Below are 16,294 nucleotides of genomic sequence, written 5' to 3' on the forward strand. Positions count from 1 at the left end.
CCAGACCGAATCTTGAAAAACCCTTTGTGGCTCTGCTGTGGCCTCTGGGCAAACCCCAGCTCCCATAGTAGCCTGACAGCCCTGATCCACCCGTCCCCATCATCTCTGCCCTTTTGAAGCTTCCCCTTGCCCCAGGACCTTGACTCTGCCTGCAGGGCCCTGACTCTGCCACTGTCTTCCCAGAAACTCTAACATGCCCACCTGTTTGCTTGTCTGTCCCTGCCCTGATGCTTTTGCTGGGCTCATGCAGTCCTTCTGCAGGCCTCCGTGGAAATATCCCCTCTTCAGGGACTCAACTCCCTGACTAGATGAGGAGGGACACTCTTAGCTGCTCCCAGAGCCCTCTGTGTATTCCTGGACACTCAGAAAACTGGAGTTCATTGTCAGTTTCCATGTGACTCTCTCAGAGGTCATCTGTCCTGATGACCTTGCGGCCTTAGCGCTGACACAGGACCTGTCTCAGAGTGGGAGTTTAATCACTGTTGAAACAGTGAAGTCAGAGACTCTAGATATCACTGAAACTGGGAATTAGGGTATCTTGGGAGCAGTGTGGATTCTGGTAAACTGAGGCAGTGTAAGAGCAGAGGGGTGGAGAATGGAGCTGCAGAGTTAGGCTCAGAGATCTTTGGAAGGTGTGAAAATGCAGGGAGTGGATTGGAGGACCCTTGGACCCCGGTGAGTAGGGGGTCCTGGAAAGAGACTGTCACTTGGACTGAGGCCAGGCCCTCTCTGTCTTGCTGTCTGGCCAGTTTGGGGCCAGATCTACCTGTCCTAGAACAGCTATCTTTGGGGCCCGGAGTTGGGGAATGGGAGAGGAAGCAATGTCACGTGTGCTCACAGTGACGAGGACATCTGTGGGCTAGTCACAGTGCTCTGGAGTATTGTCTCCTTTCATCCTTGCAACCCAAGGAGACAGATTTCTGTCATAATACCCATTTTATAGAGGAGAAAACTGAGGCCCAGAGAACTCAACAGGGCACATCCAGGGTTGGGCTGGGCTTCATGGTGGGACTGCACCTGACAACAGGAACTCTCTTCTTTCTGCTCATAAGTATCTAACCATGGGCCACGGTAGCCAGGAAACCAGGCATCTCCCCCTTCAGCAGGTGGAAGGGGGGTAGTCCTGGGCATTATCTCCATTGAGTGATCTTTGGCTTCCCTGCTTAGCCACAGTTTTGCCATCTGGCCAGGATTGCTTAAGATGGCAAGGAGGAAAGGGCCTTGGGAATTATAAAGGACAGCAGAAATGTCTGTGTGGGGGCCTCTGCTTCTCTGTTTATAGCTGCCTCCTCCACCCTTCCAATGTATAATTCAGCATCCCAGAATGTGTCCTCATCCGCCCAGCCCTATATTTCTGTCGTTGCCTTTGCCTGGGTACCTGCTGCCTTACCTCCCAGATCCACCTGTAGAAATCCTGCCTCTCCCCCATGCAAGATCAGTTTGATGTTTTTGGTGCAGAGTGAGTGTTTCGTTGTCACCATTCCCCCCAGGAAGGCTTCCGGGACCAGTCCTTCTTCCCTATACTTTATCTTTTCTAAAAGTCGCAGGGCTCTTTGCCGCTGTCCAGTAGTGTGGTGCTGACCTTATTCTGCTGCAATGTTCCTGTCTAGTTTCCTTCCCCTGCCTAGACTATGAGCTTCCTTGAGGACAGGACCTGGTTTGTTTATAGTCTCATTTACTCCTAGCACATAGCACAGAGCCTGGAACACAGTAGGGCTAACTGAGATTTCCTTATTCCTGCTGGGCTGGGGACTCAAACAGCTGAGGACCTTTCTGGTGCCTAAGTTTTCCCAGGGTCCTGGGATGGAAGCAGCTCACCTGGGGTAGGGAGGGGTTGGGAGAGAATAAGGAAGAGGGCTTCAGACCAGATGCCAACTCTCTGCTGTCTTCTGCCCAGTTCTCCAAGGAGAAGTACATCTTGGACTCCTCCCCTGAGAAGCTACACAAGGAGTTGGAGGAGGAACTCAAACTCAGCAGCACAGATCTCCGCAGTCATGCCTGGTATCACGGCCGCATCCCCCGTGAGGTGAGTGGTCCCTGGGTGGGACCTCAGCCCCAGAGGTCACCCACCACCTCGGCCAGCTCTGCCCAGAGAGGCTGTGACTCTCTTGTTGGTGGATTCAGTCCTAGTAGACTGCAGTGAAGTTGAAGTCATTTAGTAACTGTGTGACCTTGCACAAGTCACTTCACCTCTCTGAGCCTCCGTTTCTTCTATGAGATGGACGGTAATGACAGTACCTGCCTTAAAGGGTTATCATGAGAATAAATGAAACAATGCCCATAAAGTGTTACCCGGACGTCTGACATGTGGGGGGCTCAATGTTATTGTTAGTGTTGTTATGGCTGATATTATTACTATTATTTTTAACTGTTTTTTTCTCATGGGTCTATACATTAGCCTCTTGTTTGTTTGGTTAGTGAGTGTTAGGGCCTAGGATTCTCAGTTTTGGCAAAGTTGAGTTTCTGTGCTGAGGCCCAAATGGGCTGATAGTCACCTGTTCCCTCTTTCATTCATGCTATGGGTCTTTGTCAAGCATTGACTCTGCCAGGCCCTGTGCTGGGCACCAAGACTGTGGAGAGAAAATGGGTGGTGCCCCCCTCCAAGGGCTGGTCGTCCAGTCAGAGTCCAGTAGAAGAAATGCAGGAATGGAGTGTCCAGCAGAGAATGTGGGCTGGCCCTCAGGAGGGGGCACTGAGGACAGAGGCCAGTGAGAGATGGACAGGACTTCACCAAGTAGGCAGAGTGGGAAGGATGTCTGGGCAGAGAGGACAGCTTGAGGATACAAAGGCCCAGAGATCTGGGAGAACCCTGGGTGCTTGGAGGAATGAGGATTGAGAATTCACCCTGTCTAACACGAGCCCTGAGAACCAAGTATCAGGTCATGGTGACCCCCAGCCCCCCAGACTCTGTAGTCCCTGTTCCTTACATTCCAGGGTGTCATGTCCCCCCATTCCCAAGGCTCCGTGCACCAGACCCAGGGCCTGTGGCTGAGTTGCCCCTCCGAATCTGGGTCACTGCACCCCCCTTCCTAAGCTTTAGATATCTCTGTTCCCTGTGTCCCCCAGATCCCAGGCCAGACCCTCCCCTGCCCTGGCCCTGCTCCAGACTGATCACTACCTCCCACAGGTATCAGAGACCCTGGTGCAGCGCAACGGTGACTTCCTCATCCGGGACTCTCTCACCAGCCTGGGTGACTATGTGCTCACGTGCCGCTGGCGCAACCAGGCCCTGCACTTCAAGATCAACAAGGTGGTGGTGAAGGCCGGGGAGAGCTACACCCACATCCAGTACCTGTTCGAGCAGGAGAGCTTCGACCATGTGCCCGCCCTCGTGCGGTACCACGTGGGCAGCCGCAAGGCCGTGTCGGAGCAGAGCGGTGCCATCATCTACTGTCCTGTGAACCGCACCTTCCCGCTGCGCTACCTGGAGGCCTGTTATGGCCTGGGCCAGGGCAGTGGCAAGGCGGCCAGCCCCGCCAGCCCCTCGGGCCCCAAAGGCAGCCACATGAAGCGGCGCAGCGTCACCATGACCGATGGGCTCACTGCCGACAAGGTCACCCGCAGCGATGGCTGCCCCACCAGGTGAGAAGGGGCCCCACGCTGGGCCTCGGTCTCCCCCTTTGGCATGTGGGGGTATCTGTCTGCAGAGTGCTGGTGAGGGGCAGGAGGCCAGGCCACTGTGAACTGGGCAGATGACTGTCCTGGAGGCTTTTGAGGAAGAGGAGGAGGCAGAGGAGGGCTGAGTGCCGGGTTTGTCGGCAGCCAGGCCCAGGTGACAGCCTCACCTGAGCTGCCCGGGCCCGGCCGCTCTCCTCTCGTGACCATGTTCCTACTGATAAAGGGCCCTTGTGCAGATAGACCCCCAGCCTAGGGGAGCCCCCTGAGGGCTGCTCTGTCCCTGCAGCTGCTGCCCCCGCCCTCCCGCACCTAGCTAGGCCAAGGCGTGCATCAGAGCAGAGGGTTTCGTAAGGTGCAAACCACTACACAGGGGATGGGACGTTCCCAGCAATACTTTAATGAGGCCCAGGTGCCTCTGGGGATGGGTGAGATGAGGCCGGAAAAAGCCACAGCAGGGACCCATTTCTGACGCCCTAGTGTGCCCCCCAGCCCTGTGCGGAGGGCTGTCTGTGCCCAAGTTCATCAATCCCTATGTCCTCCTGGGAGGGAGCGCCTGTGCACACCCCCACTTTATAGACCAGGGAACAGGTGTCAAGAGGGGAAGCCACTTGCTGAAGAGCGGGAGGACTGAGATTCAAACCGAGGTCTGCAACTCCAAAGTCTGTACCCCTCATTTCTATGGCCTCCCTTGTTGTTTGCAAAGAGACCTGCCCTTCTGTGCCACCAGCCCTTGGATAGGGCCCATCTCCCTAGGGCTGGGCTGGGTGCTTGCGGTTGGATTCTCTGTGGGTACTTTGCCTGTGATTTAGAATCAGTGCCCGTAATGGTGCCAGCATCTGGCATTCTGAGCATAGTGTAGGAGCAGTGAGGAGGTGCCAGCCTTGTGGGCCCGGTTCCCTCCTCCAGCTCCCCATCCTTTTTACTAGGCCTGCTTCCCAGGTAGTTCTCTTGAGTTGGAGGCAAGGTTCTCATGGAAGAGAGTAGTCGTGCGAGTAGTGGACCATACAACATTCTCCACTCGGGGCTTCAGTCTTATACTTGTCAATTAGTACTACACTCTCCAGGCCTTTTCTGCCTCTGAAGTTCAGTCAACCTAGGATGGAGGCAGAGGTGGGGATCCCAAGGCCAGCTGAGGACCCCGCTCTCTGGGCTCTCTGCTCATGAAAATATCTGCTCCACAGCACCTCACTGCCCCACCCCCGGGAATCTATCCGCAACTGTGCCCTCAGCATGGACCAGATCCCGGACCTGCACTCGCCCATGTCACCCATCTCCGAGAGTCCCAGCTCCCCCGCCTACAGTACTGGTAAGGCCAGTGGAGGGGGAGGGGCCGGTGGGGGGAATCCCATGGGAGTGACCTTGTGTGTGTACCACGCTCTGTCTGTCTGTGACGACTTCTGTTACCATGTGTGCTTATTTGTGTTTCTACTTCTTTACTGAGAGTGATGCTTGCAAGAATTTACCCGAAAAACCAGCCAGCAGAACTACCGACGTTGTCTCCGTGGGTTGTCACACATTCTTCCCTAAACACAGGCTCGCTAACTGGTCATAACTGCAAACTTGCCTTCGAACCAACTCCCCCGAGTATAAAAGTTACCAGTCCTTGCCCAAAATGATTTAGTGGACATTTTCTGAGCACCACGGCAGAGTGAGGTCCTCTGTCCTCAGAGGACTGAGGATTTAAAACCCGGCTCTCCCACGTGCTGGGTAGTGACTTGAGGCAGGACAGGTGACCTCTCTGAGCCTCAGTTTTCTCCTTGTAGAATGAGGATTATGGAAGGACTTACTTCCCAGGATGGCAGGGTTAAATGGGCTAAGGTATGGAGAAGGACCTCGCAGGCAGGAAGAGTTCAATATACATCACCTCTCATTTTGGATGATGGTTTGGCTGCTGGTGACCAGTGGATGGCCAGTATGTCACCAGCTCCTGGCACATGTGCACTCAATAAATCATTGCTAATTCATTGAGAAATAATTCCACACAATGAACTCCAGCAAGTGCTTATTACCATCCCTGAATCAGGGCAAGATCCTCTAAGTAGTCCAGTGGTTCCCCAAGGCTGCAGCAGCCTTAGGGGAGGAGGGAGCAAACTCCTGGGGTCCAGGCCATTTGAGAGTATCCTTCAGGCCTGGTGCTTTTATCCAAGGCTGCTGGGCCTGGCCTGAGTGCAGGGAGATGGGAACGTCACCTCTATAGGGTGGGTGGGGCCTGTCCTTTGGGGAGAGGGAGGGAGAACTTCACTGGTAACTAGTCTTCACCCTTTCTCTCCCTGCAGTGACCCGTGTCCACGCCACCCCTGCAGCTCCATCAGCCACAGTGCTGCCTGCCTCCCCAGTTACCCGCCGCTCCAGTGAACCCCAGCTGTGTCCCGGAAGTGCCCCGAAGCCCCCTGGGGAGTCAGACAAGGGCCCTTATGCCAGCCCCTCCCACACTCTCTCCAAGGCCTCCCCATCCCCATCACTCAGCAGCTACAGTGACCCGGACTCTGGCCATTACTGCCAGCTGCAGCCTCCTGTCCGTGGCAGTCGAGAGTGGGCAGCAGCTGAGGCCTCCAGCCGGCAGGCCAGGAGCTATGGGGAGAGACTAAAGGAACTGTCAGAGAATGGGGCACCCGAAGGGGACTGGGGCAGAGCCTTCATAGCCCCTGTTGTGGAAGCCACCTCCTCCTTCAACCCCGCCACCTTCCAGTCACTACTGATCCCCAAGGATAACCGGCCACTGGAGGTGGGCCTCCTGCGCAAGGTCAAGGAGCTGCTAGCAGAGGTGGATGCCCGGACGCTGGCCCGGCACGTCACCAAGGTTGACTGCCTGGTAGGTGCTGGGGTAGGTCCCTGGGGCAGCACCTCTGTCCTGCAGCTTTGGGACGGGGGTCCAGATGGTGAGGAGTTGGCTGCTAAATGCCCAAAGTATAATGAGTAGGCCTGGCTTCTGGTTCGTAGCTGTCCCTTACTTGCTGTATGACTCTGGGCTGATCACTTGACCTCTCTGGGCCTCCATTTTCTCCTAAAAACAGCAGCAACACCACCACCACAAGATATTCTTGCTTCCTCCAGTTTGGTACTGGAACTGGGCAGCGCTGAAAGCCAGAGCTCCCTGGGGCACCTTTTCAGCCCCGTGAGAGTCAGCCTGGCTGTTCCAGAGAATGTAAAAAACCGAAACCACCTGCCCCACCCTCCCACCCCCCATGGACAAAATAAGCAAAACTCAGAACCTAGACTCGAACTGTCAATGCCTGGCCTTTGAAGGAATCTTGACTATCTAAGAACCCAGACTCTCTCTGCACCTCAATTTCTCCCTCTGAAGTTTGGGGGGACACCGATTACTTTATGTGGGGGCCCTCACTGGTCTCTCAGCTCAGGAAGCCAAGTAAGGAATGCAGAGATGTTGTCCTATGGAGAGTGCTAGGCGTGATGGGATTAGTTCTGGCTCAGTGTGTGACCTTGGACGACAAGTCCTTTCCCTCCCTGGGCCTCAGGTTTGCCTTCTGGAATAAAGGTGTCCTGGTCACCTTTGGCACATATCAAACAGCTCTGGGCATTTTTCCATTTGTGCCTCATTCCACGGAAATGACGGGGAAATGAGGTTCATTTGCTCCATGGCAGAGGGTGAGAGCTGGAATTCCAACTCGTTATCCCAGCCAGACTACCCTCCTAGAGAAAGCTCTCTGACTCCCAGATGGCTTGGGCCAGCCGCGACAGGAAATTAATCAGCCCTCTGGGCGTCCTTGCAGGTTGCTAGGATACTGGGCGTTACCAAGGAGATGCAGACCCTAATGGGAGTCCGCTGGGGCATGGAGCTGCTCACCCTCCCCCATGGCCGGCAGCTACGACTAGACCTGCTGGAAAGGTAAGGCAAGCACCTGCACCCGGGGACTCGCGGGGAATCCCCCGGGCTCCCTTGCTGCCCTTTTGCTATGACCGGCTGGCCAATCAGCGTGTCTCAGCCCGGCTCCCATGGGGTTCGGGCTATGCCTTCTATCCATTGAGGAATCGCAACTGCTCGGTGTCCGGCTCCAAGCAATCCCAGTTTCCCCAAAGCCTGAGTCCTGTCTCCGAATTCATCTTTTGCACCCTCTTGACCAATCACACTGCGCGAGCCTTAGCCCCGCCCAGCAGCTCTGGCTACTCTTTCTTAAAACTGTTCTGCCGCGTGAATTCCATTGATCGATCACAAGCCCCTCAGCCCCGCGCTCCGAAGTCTCTGGCCCCGCCCCCGAGTTACGCCGACCAATCAGAAGCCCTTAGCCTGGCTTTCTCTCACTCTGGCCGCGCCCCCTAATCTCATTGACCCTTTCCCACCTGTCACTTTGGGCTTGGCCCTCTGCCCCTCGGGCGCCAAACGGAACTAGTGACAGGACCCCTCCCCTCTGACCTGGCCGCTGAGACAGGTTCCACACCATGTCCATCATGCTGGCCGTGGACATCCTGGGCTGCACGGGCTCGGCGGAGGAGCGGGCAGTGCTTCTGCACAAGACCATCCAGCTGGCGGCTGAACTTCGAGGGACCATGGGCAACATGTTCAGCTTCGCTGCGGTCATGGGCGCCCTCGATATGGCTCAGGTACGGAAGGGCGCATCTCGAGCTGAGCTTCAGGAAGTCGTCTGGAGAAGCCCGGGGAAACGTTCGAATTGGGGACTTTTTGGCAGCATCAGTGAAAGGGTAGCTGGGTTCTCTGAAGTGACCTGCTCCAAGACCAAGTCTTGCCCCTTCTTTGGATCTCAGTTTACCCACCTGCAAAATGAGTGAGGAGCATTATATGAGTTTCAAGAATAAATATAAAATGGCTATAATTCATTGGGCACTTAATATATGATAGTGCTACATTAAGTACTTTGTAAGTACTGATTCGTCAGAACAGTCTTGGGAAATAAGTGCCTTTATTGTCCCATTTTATTTATGGAGAAACTGAGGTACAGCAGTACTTGGCCTAAGGTCACACAGTCAGACTGAAAAGGTCAGGATTCGAAGCAGATTGGTTTCACAGCCTGAATCTTGTCCACACTCTACACTTGCTCTCCTGTGCCTAGTCAGTAGTAACAACAGAGTCCCAGAAGCTGTGGGTTGATTGCCGGCTCTGCTACCTAATTTTGGGATGACCTTGGGCAAGTCATCCCCTAGCTGAGCCTTAGTTCCTGCCTCTGTAAAATGAGCTGTTGCAAGGCCTCACGGGGAACGTGAAGAGCAGCTAGCACTGTCCCAGGTACATGAAAGGTGACCATGGTCCTAACTATTATCCCACATCTGGATGTGTCCACTCAGGAGGGTGGCCTGTGGTCAATGCAGGCCCCTTCCCTGGCTGGGCATTCACAGTCTGCTCTCCCCCCCAGATTGCCCGGCTGGAGCAGACATGGGTGACCCTTCGGCAGCGACACACAGAAGGTGCCATCCTCTACGAGAAAAAGCTCAAGCCATTTCTCAAGAGCCTCAACGAGGGCAAAGGTACCTCTCCCACCTTGCTGTGTGATGTTGGGCAGGCTCCAGCCCCTCTTTGGGCCGGCAAAGACTCTCCCAGTGTAGACGAGGACCAACCTGAAACTGAGCACCGCACAGGCTAATCTTGAGCTCCCTTTCTGCATCTGGCTACCGTCTGCAGGGTGGCCAGGACCAGGCTCAGCCCTCAGGGCGGTGCCAAGGCTGCAGTGGTTTCACTTGGAGGATTTGAAAAGGAGGGGTGCTAGTCTTGGGAGTTGGGAGCCCTGGGGGGGTACTCAGCCAGGGACCTCAGGCAGACCCACCCCCTGCTCCACCTCTCTGCCTGGAGCGCCCCTGGGGATGGTGGGTCCTCCAAGGCCTCTAAGCGCCTGCCTCCCCCCAACAGAAGGCCCGCCGCTGAGCAATACCACGTTTCCGCATGTGCTGCCGCTTATCACTCTCCTTGAGTGTGACTCGGCCCCAGCAGAGGGCCCCGAGCCCTGGGGCAGCACAGAGCACGGCGTGGAGGTGGTGCTGGCCCACCTGGAGGCTGCCCGCACCGTGGCCCACCACGGAGGCCTGTATCACACCAACGCGGAGGTCAAGCTGCAGGGTGAGTCACAGGTCCCATCTGGGGGTCGAGACAGTCACTGTTGATGCTGGCCGGGCTTCCCTCCACCAGACTTGCTCTCTCCTTTCGGCCAAACCCCCATTCACGTTTCTCCGTTTCCATTTCCTCGTCTGGCGCCACTCCCTGGCTTCTTTTCCTTTTCCCTGTTTTTCACTCTTCAGCTGCGAGTGGAAGGCCCGGGTGGGCGTGCAGGGACACAGAGGTGATTGGGAGAGCACCCTAGCTGTGGATCTTTCTTTGAGCCTCTGTTTTTTCTCTGTGAAGTGGACATCCTAAGGGATTATTCTACAAGTTTGTTTGCCTGGGGCTGAGCACTTGACCTAGAGCTGAGACACACCTACCCTACCTTCCAGGAGCTCCCAGTCTAGGGGAAAGGGAGAGAGTGAAAGGAGCGGAGAGGAAGTGGCCTCAAGTAATCCAGCTTTTACTGCTTTAGGCATTATTTAAGCCATAAAGTTTCACTGTAGGCAAACTGGAAATTACAGCTAGCAAAAAGAAAAAACAAAATCCCCCCAGTCACCCAGAGGCACATGGTGACAACATCCTAGTGTTTGTGTTTCCTGCCTCTTTCTTTTTCAGAGCAAACAAAACATTTTTTTTCTTAACTAACAAAAACTTATTTGCAAAATGTGTACATTTCTTAGCAAGAAGTTTGGAACTTACAGAAAAAATACAGAAAAGAAAAGAAAATCCTTCCAAATTGACATTCATATTTTATCTTCAGTAATTTAAATATTATATGTTGCAGATATGGTCCTGTTCACTGACAAACCTTGTTGGATTCCTGATGGAGCTGGGGGGTGGGGGAAGGCCCCTAGGAAGAGGGTCCTGCGGGGTGTGTTGGCTTTTGGCAGGACCCCCAGCCTTCCCTGCTGGATGGTCGTTCCCCTGACCCCTGTGCTCTGCCTCGCAGGGTTCCAGGCCCGGCCAGAGCTCTTGGAGGTGTTCAGCACTGAGTTCCAGATGCGCCTCCTCTGGGGCAGCCAGGGCGCCAGCAGCAACCAGGCCCGGCGCTATGAGAAGTTCGACAAGGTCCTCACTGCCCTGTCCCACAAACTGGAACCTGCCGTCCGCTCCAGTGAGCTGTGACCCCTGCACACCCCTCCCCTCTGCAGCTGCAGGCAGCAACAGGGACAGAGGGGCACAGACCTCTCCCCGGAGCACCCCAGAGACACTGTGATCAGCCCAAGAATGTTCTGGGCCCAAACCAGGATCTCCTTGCCCCTCCAGGGTCCTGCAGGACCCCAGGGCTCCATCCCACCTGCTGCGTGCCCACCAAGTATCCTTTCAGGAAGAACCGGAACCCTGTTCCTCCCTCCAGCTTCTGCTTCTCTCCTTCCTGCTGAGGTGCCCTGTGTTCGAGCCATGGGAGGGTCCTCATGCCTCCCAACTCTTCTCTGGGCATCTGCCCACGATGGACACCAAGGCCTCCACCCCGTTGTAAATCTGTCTGTTCTGTAAATAGATGTACAGAAGCCATGTTCTTTCTTTCATATAATAAACTTTTATGACTCTTTCTTCTGTCTCGCAGGGGGCCCTGGTGGAAGGAAGTGTCTTTTCTCTCAGATGAAAGGTGGAAAAATTCAACAGTAAATACTTATTTAGCACCTGGGACATTCCAGATTCTACCACGAACCAGAGTTACAGCCAATACTAAAACCTGGTCCCAGTCCTGGAGGAGCTCACAGACTAGTGGGGGAAAGAACCCACTAATTCCTACCAAGGGGAGAAATCCTGGCCAGCCAATCCCACCCTGTTTCCTGCTTTGGAAATCCCAGCAAAGTTTCCCGCAAATGCACAACAAAGCACTCCAGATGTTTGGAGTGGAAGGGCTTGTTGAAATTTAGGATTCCAACTCTCCCCTGGAAAATCGAACTGGAGGGAGAAGGGACTCTCCTGGGGGTCGCAGTGGCAGAATGAGGAAGGCTGGAACCTGGGTGCCCTGACCTGGAGTACTTTCCTTTTCTCAACAGAAGGACCTACTTATTTCTTTTCAGGGCCCCAGAAAGCTCTGTGTGTATGTGTGTGTGTGGGGGGGGGGGTGGATCAGGGAATCTCTAAGAAGGGCCATGAAAGCAGTTGTCTTGATGGGTAGGGGAGGTAGGCAATGTGGATCAACACAATTCCTGTCGAGGCTGGAGGCCTGGGGAGCCTGTTCACTGAATATGAAACGTCTCAGATCCTTTGCCTTCTAAATCCTTTGACCAAGAGAGGCTGGATAACATAGTGCATCAGATCTTTGGCAGCAGCTTGACTTGGGTTCAGTTCTATTATTTACTAGCCTTGGACAGAGGCTTAACCCCTTGGATCCCAGTTTCCTCCTCAATAAAATAAGGACAATAACAAAATTGATTCCTTAGTATTGATGGTAAAGCACTCAGGGCAGAGTAGTTGCTAGGTAGGGAATTGCCATGTTTCATACATAATGGATTGCCAATAATCATTTATTGATTACTTTCCGAGTCAAAACACTTTATGTGCCTGTACCTCATTGAAATTTCACCGTTTCTCTGTAGAGCAGTTACTGTTTTCGTAAGACATACAAGGCACCAACACTAATGACACCTAGTAGGTGCTCATGAAAGCTCTATTACTGAGCGCTCTTTTGTCATATAAAAAAAAGAGCATGAAAAAGGCGCTTTGCAAGGTTTAAGGTGCCGCACAAGTTTTTGCTACAATTGTTACGTCACCCTTTGTGGTCATAATCCTTTATTATTCTTTCGGCGCTATTATGGTCTCCTAGTTACCGTCGCCGTGGAAACGCGGTGCGCCACGGGCTTGGGACGGTTCGCGGGCTCCCCCTAGAGGCTACTTTCCGGTCCTGCTACGAGACGCTGGCTCGGGTCTTTCCGGGGGGAGCCGGGAGTTGTAGTCTACGGAAGATGGCTGCCGCCGGGAGAGGCACGCCGGGAATTGTGGTCCTAGGGAAGGGCGGTTGGCCCACATTCGGTTCCCGCCTCACCCGCATGGCGGCTGGGTCTCGCGGCTGCCGGCCCTGGGGCTCGCTCCTCGGGTTGCTGGGGTTGGTCTCAGCCGCGGCCGCTGCCTGGGACCTGACTTCGCTGCATTGCCACTTCGGCAGCTTCTGCGAATGTGACTTCCAGCCCGACTTTCAGGGTGAGGAGCCGTAGGTGCCCGGAGCACAGGGGCCGGCGGACCGGGGAGCCTTCAGACTTTGGGTTGTCCCCGGGCTTGACCTGGAGGGTAGAACCGAGGGGCGGGACCCGCAGACTTCCGCGTGGCCCGTGCTGAGGGACTGAGAACCTGGAATACTGGACTTGGGGCGAGGGTTTGGGAAAGCATATTTGGGGTCCAGGCAGAGCCTTGCCAGGATGGAGAGAGGCATTTGACAGCAGGGCCTTGTGGGGAGCACTGGGCCTCCACAGTGGACTGGCCATCAGGGGAGAAGCCTGCCTTGGGAACGGGCAGGAGTCTTAGGGCCAAACCTGTTGACAGCTTGCAGCAGCCCCTTTGAGCTAAGCACAGTGCAGAGGGCCAGCTGGTGGGAGCGCTGCAGAGCCAAGTCAGGTATGATGGTGGCTGCTGCAGCCGGAGTCCCCAAAGGCCCCACTCACTCCCTTTCCAAAGACGGTTTGCAAAAGTGTCTGAGACACAGGGATCCCTAGACCACGTACCAGACATGACTCCTCCCCACCCTCTTCTGTGGCAAGCGTGTGTCTTCAGCTCTGATACTGTCCTCCTTGTGGCCCTAGGTCTGGAGTGTGACCTGGCCCAGCACCTGGCTGGCCAGCACTTGGCCAGGGCATTGGTGGTGAAGGCACTGAAGGCCTTCGTGCAGGACCCAGCCCCCACCAAGCCACTGGTCCTCTCCCTGCATGGCTGGACAGGCACTGGCAAGTCCTATGTCAGCTCCCTGCTGGCGCACTACCTCTTCCGGGGTGGCCTCCGCAGCCCCCATGTTCACCACTTTTCCCCCGTCATCCACTTCCCCCACAACAGCCACATGGAGCGTTACAAGGTAGGCTGGTGGCATCCTGGACCACCATTCACCTGCATGTGGGGGTGCCAGACCCTAGGGAGTGAATGAGTCAAGTCTCGGGAGGGTGTGGGGGTCACTCACTTCAGGCCACACAGCTCCCAGGACCCACTGTAAACAGAACTCGAGATGGACAAGGGACATGGGATTGTATAGTCGCAGGTATTACGTGCCAGTCTGCATTGTTATCTTTCTGGAAAGCATAGTCCCAATTTGAGGCTCAGAGTAAGCATTTTAGTAAATAGTACCTCTTACTACTACTCTCCTTGTCAATTGCAGGGTTCTTTCCAGGCTGGTCTGTTTCAGGTGTCAACATTATTGAAAAGGTTCAGGGAGCAGAAGGGAAGCTTCCTCTTTTATGGAAAGTAGGAGGTGTCAGAGAAGGAATCCTGAACGGGCAGATGTGAGGCCTGGGTTTGAGTCTCTGTGAGCTTGCTGACTTGCTGTGTGTGAGCTTGAACAAGTCTCTGACCCCTTGGGGCCACAGTTTTGCCACCAGCCCCATGAAGGGATTAGTTCTCTCTGGGAGACCATACCTTCCTGGGAAAGGGATTAGGTCTTGCCTTGGGAAGAAGTCTCAGGTGAGAGGAGTATCTCTAGGTGCCTTCAAACTCCTGCCTCTCCCCTGCAGAAAGATCTTAAGAGCTGGGTCCAGGGGAACCTCACAGCCTGCAGCCGCTCCCTCTTCCTCTTTGACGAGATGGACAAGCTGGCCCCAGGCCTGATGGAGGTCCTGCTACCCTTCCTGGGCTCCTCCTGGGTTGTGTTTGGGACCAACTATCGCAAAGCCATCTTCATCTTCATCAGGTGGGCCCAGCTTTGCAGCAGCATGGCGCGGGGACGTTTGTCCAAGGTCTTAGCTATCCAGTCTTGGTTGGTGGTCCCACAATACCTTTCTGCCTGAGCCCAATTGGGCCTTTCCAAAGCCCCTCACACTGGCTGTGATACTGTTGCTCAAATTTTGACATTCTCAAAGCCCAATCTGGGCTCAGTCTTTGGGATCCTCACTGTTTCTTTGTGGAAGGATTTTTCCCTCTTTCGTGGCCAGGAGGACACAGACCTGGGGAAAATCGGACTAGAATTCTAGTCCCACCTCTATCTTGGTTTCCTTGGGCAAATCACCCCTTGGGCAAATTTTCTTTGGGCAGTTCACTCTCTGAACTCCCATCTCCTCTTCTGCACAGCAGGGCCAAGATTAATGCCCCACTGTCCTCCTAGAGGCCAGGGGTGAGAAAGTCAGTTAAGGGACCCAAAAGTGTTTTGTAAACTTTAAAGTGCATGACACATATAGGTGAATTTCCAGGCATCATGGTTTTAGACATGGGCTCTGGAGAGGGGAAGTGGTTCCTATGGTGTATATTCAGCGGGTTTAGCTCCTGCTGGTACTGAGCTGGGTGCCCAAGCTCAGGTCGTGTTGGGTGGCACATGGGAAGCAAGGGACAAATCCTGGCCCCCATGGTCTGAGCCGTGGCCCGCGTACCCCATGGTTTCAGCAACACTGGTGGCGAGCAGATCAACCAGGTGGCCCTGGAGGCGTGGCGCAGCCGCCGGGACCGGGAGGAGATCCGCCTGCAGGAGCTGGAGCCCATCATCTCCCAGGCTGTGCTGGACAACCCGCACCGTGAGTTCGGCTCGGGAGGCCCCCTTCCTGCACCCCTGGGGTAACTTCAACAGGCCAAGGCTTCACACCAAGGTCCACCGGGCTGGGCCAGGTTCTCCCAAGGTCTGATGCGTTGCCCACCGACCGGGTACTTCTCAGCCAGGCTTTGGCACTCCTGGCTGTCATGTGGCCTCCCTGAGCCCGCCACAGACCCTTCCCACATTGCCCCTTCCTACAGATGGCTTCTGGCGCTCAGGCATCGTGGAAGAGCATCTCTTGGATGTCCTGGTGCCCTTCCTACCATTGCAGCGGCACCACGTGCGGCACTGCGTGCTCAACGAGCTGGCCCAGCTGGGCCTGGAGCCAAGGGAGGAGGTCGTCCAGGCTGTGCTGGACAGCACCACCTTCTTCCCCGAGGAAGAACAGCTCTTTTCCTCCAACGGCTGCAAGACTGTGGCCTCCAGAATTGCCTTCTTCCTCTGACTCTCCAGATGGCGTCCTTGCCTCTCCTCTCCTGGGCCAGGCCGTGCAGGAAAGCCCTGCGGCCTCTGCAGTAGGGACCCTTTTCCTGAGCCTCCTGGAGAATGAGACTCGGAGCCCAAAGTGAAGATGAGGAGGCGTGCTGGCTAGGCCACGGGACTGAGGGCCCTGCCGTCTTAACTGGTCTCAGGGCCTCTTGGCCTCTTGGCCTTTGCTTCCTAGAGAAACCACTGGTGACCCCAGAACTTCCGTGAGACTTGACCTTGCCCTTACCCTCCAGCCTAAGCCCTCTCAAGATGTGAACTGTAACTCAGGGACTGTGGCTCCTGGCTGCTCTCTCCCCCTGTGGCCTGTTGCTCTTGGCCCCGTGCTCTGGCCCCATCCTCCCAACCCTCCATTGCACACACTGTGTCCCAGTACTGTAAAGCCAGGCCGAGACGTCTCAGTCTTCATGAACAGAGGGACTCAAGCTGCCACTTGGGCCTGGTTTTTAAAGTTTTTAATTTTATAAGAGAACAAACACAATAAACTTAGCCATGGGACCAGAGGACTGTTG

General features: G+C 55.1%; 2 protein-coding genes across 6 annotated transcripts in view; both read left to right on the forward strand.

Moving 5' to 3' along the window:
• Nucleotides 1-11,178, forward strand: part of SH2D3C (SH2 domain containing 3C) — a 29,108-nt gene extending 17,930 nt beyond the window's left edge. For all 5 annotated transcript variants that reach the window (XM_044264842.1, XM_044264843.1, XM_044264845.1 and 2 more), the window contains 9 exons: nucleotides 1,898-2,026; nucleotides 3,128-3,582; nucleotides 4,800-4,924; nucleotides 5,895-6,430; nucleotides 7,350-7,465; nucleotides 8,007-8,178; nucleotides 8,946-9,057; nucleotides 9,437-9,643; nucleotides 10,575-11,178. In XM_044264842.1, the coding sequence (XP_044120777.1) occupies nucleotides 1,898-2,026; nucleotides 3,128-3,582; nucleotides 4,800-4,924; nucleotides 5,895-6,430; nucleotides 7,350-7,465; nucleotides 8,007-8,178; nucleotides 8,946-9,057; nucleotides 9,437-9,643; nucleotides 10,575-10,750 (2,028 nt within the window). In that variant the 3' untranslated portion in view covers nucleotides 10,751-11,178. The remainder of the gene's footprint in view (nucleotides 1-1,897; nucleotides 2,027-3,127; nucleotides 3,583-4,799; nucleotides 4,925-5,894; nucleotides 6,431-7,349; nucleotides 7,466-8,006; nucleotides 8,179-8,945; nucleotides 9,058-9,436; nucleotides 9,644-10,574) is intronic.
• Nucleotides 11,179-12,598: 1,420 nt separating this feature from the next.
• On the forward strand, nucleotides 12,599-16,285 carry TOR2A (torsin family 2 member A). Its single transcript, XM_044264851.1, has 5 exons — nucleotides 12,599-12,778; nucleotides 13,375-13,640; nucleotides 14,290-14,465; nucleotides 15,152-15,279; nucleotides 15,497-16,285. The coding sequence occupies exons 1-5, from the start codon at nucleotides 12,628-12,630 to the stop codon at nucleotides 15,739-15,741; spliced, it is 966 nt and encodes a 321-aa protein (XP_044120786.1). The 5' UTR covers nucleotides 12,599-12,627; the 3' UTR covers nucleotides 15,742-16,285.
• The last annotated feature ends 9 nt before the right edge of the window (nucleotides 16,286-16,294 follow it).

The sequence above is a fragment of the Neovison vison genome, chromosome 9, assembly GCF_020171115.1.
Source record: "Neovison vison isolate M4711 chromosome 9, ASM_NN_V1, whole genome shotgun sequence".
Taxonomy (NCBI): Eukaryota; Metazoa; Chordata; class Mammalia; order Carnivora; family Mustelidae; genus Neogale; species Neogale vison.